The sequence below is a fragment of the Sciurus carolinensis genome, chromosome 11 (genome assembly GCF_902686445.1).
Source record: "Sciurus carolinensis chromosome 11, mSciCar1.2, whole genome shotgun sequence".
In the NCBI taxonomy this organism is placed as follows: domain Eukaryota; kingdom Metazoa; phylum Chordata; class Mammalia; order Rodentia; family Sciuridae; genus Sciurus; species Sciurus carolinensis.
In genome coordinates, this window is record NC_062223.1 from 71,669,712 (window position 1) to 71,675,861 (window position 6,150).

At 37.8% G+C, this 6,150-nt stretch overlaps 1 protein-coding gene across 1 annotated transcript; it reads right to left on the reverse strand.

Moving 5' to 3' along the window:
• Positions 1-298: 298 nt before the first annotated feature.
• On the reverse strand, positions 299-1,240 carry LOC124959926 (olfactory receptor 52E5-like). The gene has a single exon (XM_047518408.1). The coding sequence runs from the start codon at positions 1,238-1,240 to the stop codon at positions 299-301; it is 942 nt and encodes a 313-aa protein (XP_047374364.1).
• Between the last annotated feature and the right edge of the window lie 4,910 nt (positions 1,241-6,150).

Here is a 6,150-nt window from a genome sequence, read left to right on the forward strand (position 1 = left end):
TCAGTAGGTTTAAATATGAGCATTATTTTGTTTTTCATGGACTAGAGTAAAGAGGTTGTTGTGGAATCTCTGTTCTATGCCTGGTATACTGGAATTATGAGTCATGGAGGGACACATAATATGATTGGCTTGTATGGGAATGTCAGAGGAGTTAAACAAAATGTTTCTTTTATTTATTTTTGATCTCATTATTGATTTATTATGGAAGTTGAACAAAAATATTTCTAATTTTTATGTCTGGCGGGATCTCATTATTGACTTATTGGACTACTGTGGACAGTCCTCTTGGGGCCAAATGTCAATGGCTTTTAGGATTTGGCATCCTTAGTACTTGCTCTCTTATCTGTTTTGTCCTGACCCCATAGATCACAGGGTTAAGGGCAGGGGGAACAACCACATAGAGATTTGCCAAAAGTATGTGAATATAGTGAGGGATATTGTGGCCAAAGCGGTGTGTCATGAATGAAAAGAGGGCTGGCAGGTAGAAGGCCAACATGACACAGACGTGGGAGCCGCAGGTGCTGAGTGCCTTCATCCGGGTATCCCAGGACAGGAGATGGAAGACAGCTTGGAGAATTCGCAGATAGGAAAATCCAATCACAGAAAGGTCAATGTATCCCACTGAGAAAGCGATTAAGCCATAAATAACATTGACCCTAATACTGGCACAAGCTAACTTTGCCAAACCCATGTGTTCACAGTAGGTATGGGGGATAATCCGGACACCACAGAAAGGTAATCTCAGGATAAGAAATATGAAAGGAGTCACGAACACCAAAGTCCTGACGATGATGTCTATGCCCAGAATGGCTATCACCTTGTGGGTTAGGATCATGCTGTATCTCAGGGGGTTGCAGATGGCAATATAGCAATCTATGGCCATGACTGTCAGCACCACAGATTCCAGGCCTGTGCATATGTGGATGGTGTACATCTGTGTGATGCAGGCACCAAACACAATCTCTCTGAGGTTGAACCAGAAAATGCCCAGCATCTTGGGGATGGTGGCTGTGGACAAGCCCAGATCAGTGCAGGCCAACATGGCCAGGAAGTAGAACATTGGTTGGTGGAGGCTGCGCACAGTCTGAATCACAAACAGGATAATGATGTTCCCCAGGAGGGCTATTAGGTACACTGCCAAGAAGGGGAAGCCCATCCAGATGTGCACATCTTCCAGCCCTGGGATGCCCATCAGAAGAAAGGAGGAAGGGTGGAGCCGTGTGTTGTTGATGAGAAGCATGTTGGTGGCAACTGGTTATAGACACATTTCTGACGGGAGTTTTCTTGCTTCCAGTGACAGACCCTGACTTCCGTCATAGCATGTTGCTTATTTCTTGGAGAAACAGAAAATCCATTCTTTAATTCCACAACACAGTAGAGGAGACCTAGAAAGGGAATATCAGTACAGTTAACAGATACTTTCACTTTGAAATATTTCTCTCATGTTTATAGAAAATCATGTGGAAAATTTATAAATATAACAATAATCCTGAATTTTTCATGTCTTTTTCCCCTTCAGACTCTCTGGAAGAAACTGCATAGGTATTCAATTAGCAAATATTCACTGTTAATTTTAATTATTAATTATTAATGAGGATGTAAAGAATAACTGAGAATGTGTGTGTAAAATATCATCAGACTGTGACACTGTGATTGAGGTGGTGATGATAACTCAGCCCATCAGGTGGTTCAGGGTAATGACACATTCTTGCAAAGTATTAATGAGAAATTAAGAAGATGCTGTGTGGGAGAAAATCCAATAAAAGTGGAGGATTGGAAAACCGATGGTTAGATATAAACTATGGGTTGAAATTAAGAAATTTTCACATAATTAGAGTCTATAACATAACTCCAAGCAAACAATGCTTCTTCCTAGAACTGATCAATTTCATCTTTCTCCACATTACATTCTTTAGCTGAACAGAAACCACTAAATGCTCCCAGATATTTTCCAGATGCTTTTTATAATTTATGATCTTCTAGTCTATCTTCTTCATGCCACATATGTTAATGGATGATCCCTTCAAATCACCTGGGAAGTGGCAATGGCAATGTCTCTCTTTTTAAAAGTTAGAGCAAGACCAAGGCTGAATACTTGCCTCAGCCTGAGAACATCCAGTTTGCATTAATTCTGCAGCTAGTTTCTGATAGTGATGGAGAACAATATGTCTAAGTTGGATGGCGGCTACTTTACTATAATTGAGTCTGGTGCCTTGTGTTCTACTCTGGGCTGTGACTTTGCCTGTGGCATGGAGGCAAGTGTAAAATGATGTGGTGCTTTGTTGTGTGCAAATAAGCCTAGGTAGGCCATCATTAGAAACTTGACAAGGTGTGTTCTGTGATGGGCTCTGGGTTATGGGTGAGGTATAGATAGAGAATGGGCTAGCTGTATCTAGGCAGTGATATACCGTGAGCAGTTCCACATCTTGGGCCATTCCAGGTATAGTTACTATGCCTTGTTGGTTTGATTTTTGAAATTTCCTATTTGTATCTATGTATTACCTATTTTTATTTTTAATGATATGAACACCTGACTAACTTGATTCTTGTGAGCTATTACCAAATTGTCCTGCATGGTTTTCTAGTTTTCATGCTTCCTTCAATCTAAATACTTCAAGAAATACCAACCATAATTGCTTATATCTTAATATCTCCTAATGGTGTAATGCAATTATTAGCTTAAGCTATCTAATTTCTCTAGGCTATTTAGGAAGATGAAATAAGATACAGGTTATATATTCCAATAATATTAGTTATATTAGTGAGGAAGCTGCAGAAAGAACTTAGCAGAAAAAAATTATAGAGCTGCATTATTTTTCCGTATCAGTTCAATAAGAAGGAATAAGGAATACTCAATTTTGTGGGATTAAGAACACAATGAAACAAAAATAAATGATGGTGAGGATGTGGAAGAAAAGGTACACTCATACATTGTTGGTGGAACCGCAAATTGGTGCAACCATTATGGAAAGCAGTATGAATATTCCTCAGAAAACTTGGAATGGAACTTGCATTTGATCCAGTCATCCCACTCCTAGGTTTATACCCTACGGAGTTAAAATCAGCATACTACAGTGGGTGCATCCACATTAATATTAATGGCAGTTCAATGCACAATATCTAGACTGTGGAAACAACCTAGGTGCCCTTCAACAGATGAATGGGTAAACAGTTTGTGGTATATATACATAATGAAATATTACTGAGCCTTATAGAAGAATGAAATTATGGCATTTGCCAGTAAATGAATGGAACTGGACAATATCGTGCTATGTAAATTAAGCTAATCCCAAAGAACAAAGGGTCAAAGTTTTCTGTGATATACAGATGCTAATTCATAATAAGGGGGGAGAATAGACATATTTTGGAGTAGACAGAGGGGACTGAAGGAGGAGAGGGTGTATTGGGTTAGGAAGGATAGTGGAAAGAATTGAACACTCACCCTATGTGCATATATGATTACATGACTTGTGTAACTCTACATCATGTACAACCAGAAGAATGAGAAGGGAGACTCCACTTATTATGATGTGTCAATATGCATTCTACTGTCATGTATAATTAGAACAAATAAAGAAAATAGTTAAAAAATAAAATAAATGATTATGAAAAATAACATAATGGAAAAAATTAGCAAAGGAGCAAGGTTTATGTTTCAGTTTCATTGTATATTTTCACATCTCTTTATGACTTTAAATTCATGTCCTCTTCTATGATATGCAGCTTTGTAACAAGTGGTTGTTACTTTTAACTGTACAGCTATATTTATTACAAGAAATCTATTTTCTAAAAATGTTAGCTTTGAAAGAAGGGAATTGAGGGGGAGGGAGGATGGGTGGGATAAGGGAAGAACAGTAGAATGAATCTGACCTAACTTTCCAAAGTACTTATATGAGTATTTTCAGTGAATCTCACCATTATGGCACATGATACTAATTTTTAAAAATGTAAATAAATAGAAAGATCAGTAAGGTAGGGAAAAGAGAACAGGGGAAGGAGGAGGGAAATAAAAGGGCAAGTACTAAGAAGTGAAGCGGAGCAAACAAGACTCCATGCATTTATATTAATGTCAAAATGAATCCTAACATTATGTACAATTATCATGAAACTATAGAAACTAAAAAGAAAAAAAATATTAACTTTGGAAAATAGTATAGTTCCCTTAAGGTTCTAAACTAACTAGCTTTGGTGTAGGAATTTCAATTTGCCCACTAACATTGTTAAAATGAATTAACTCTCAATAACCTGAGTAATCTTGTCATAATTAAACTCAGCAAATGAGAAATTTCTAGTAATTCTCTTATCAATGAAGAAAAATATTTCTAGGCTTAAAGTTTAAGATAACTTTTCTTTGCTGTTTTATGTTCAGATAATTTTTTAAAAAGTCAGAGTAATTACAGAAGCAAGTGAAATCTTCATCTTCTGTGGTTGCAAACTTTGGTCCATGGATAAAATTTGGCCCACTACTTATTTATTTTTTATTTTTTTATTTTGAGTCATTGTACACAAATGGAGTACGACTATTGTTTCTCTGGTTCTACATGAAGTAAAGTCATACCGTTTGTGTATTCACAAATGTTGTAATAAAGATTTATTGGTACAAAATCATTACCGTTAATTTATGTATTGTCTGCACTTGTTTTGACTCTACACAGCAGTAGTATTTATGAGTGAGACTGTATGCCTGGCAAAGTCACAAATTTTTATTCTCTTTTCCCTTATGAAAAAAAGTTAGCTGACCTCTGATCCATGAGAATGAAAATGGTCATAGTGCCCCATGTCCTAGGGAAAAAAGTAGATATTTCATAAAATCACACTGAAGATTCTAACACTAATTAACATACCTTTACAGTGTTATCATCTTTCAACTATGGTCAAACTGAACTTCACATTTTCTGCATTTTCTCTACTGTCTGAACATAGGAAATAATTAAGAATTTCAAGGTATTTAGGCTACAACCAGGAATAAGCTGTTAACATCCTTCTCATCTTCATGAAGTGCTCTTCTCTCTTGGGTTTAAAATACTTCTCTTTCCTGTTCTTCGTCTAACCCTCAGATGCTCACTGAAGTTTGTTTACACTGTCTTCCTTCCATGCTCTTAAGTAGCAGTCTGTCCATGACAAGTCTTACTCATCCAGTATCTTTCACAATTGTGATTCCATTCACTCCCCTGACTCTCACTTTCATTTTTCCTAGTGATTTTCACACATAGGCTTGTAGCAGACTTCTTCCCCAGTCTTTATCAGTCACTTACAAAATGACTTCCACAGATATAATAGAGGCACATCTTTTTTCATCAGCTTTGTTCCAAGTTCATCATCTCTACTCTGAAACCATTGCTCTTCTGTTTTTCTCAATCCTAGTTCATGGTGGTGTGAGGCATAGGCTGTTCCAGGAAAGAAACCGTGGAGATATCCTCAGTACTCTCCTCTTGTTTATATTCCCTCACTCTTCAGTCCAAACACTCACCAAGTCCTGTCAATTCTCCATTCAAGTGCACTTAAATATTAGGTAACAACTGGGTACATGTATTAGTGCTCAAACAGCTAGACAGACAAAATAAACCTGGGTCCTGCTCTTGTGGGTCAAATAGGCTAGCCAGAAGACCACCACTGACCACATCACTTAAGTACAGAAAGTGGCAACTGGACTACAAAGAGCAGTTACTGTGCCCTATGGGCTTAACTAACCTGGTCAGGGTTTCCTGGGGATGATTTCTTGAGAAGGCATTAACTAAATCAAAAGCAGAAGGATGAGAATTGATAAATGAAAGGGTGAGTTGGGGAGAGAAAAACATTTCTGGTTTATGGAACAGGATTGGAAAAGACTTGAGTGGTGGGGAATGACATGGCAAAGAAGAAGGAGTGATAGTTCAGGATGAGCAGGGCTGAGACCGAAGGCAGACGGTGGATGAGATGAGAGGAGGTAGGGAACCAGAAAGTAGGTCCTTGTGGTTCATCCTAGGGGCTTTAACTTATCTGAGGAACAATGGGAAAGACTGTAAGATTGTAATCATCAGTGTAACATAATTCAACTGCAATTCAAAAACCACAATCTGCTTGCACTGTCAAAAAGTGTATTAGAGGCAGCACGTGCACACGTAGCCAAATCATTTACAAATTGATGACAGACATCGGATTGGAGATGAC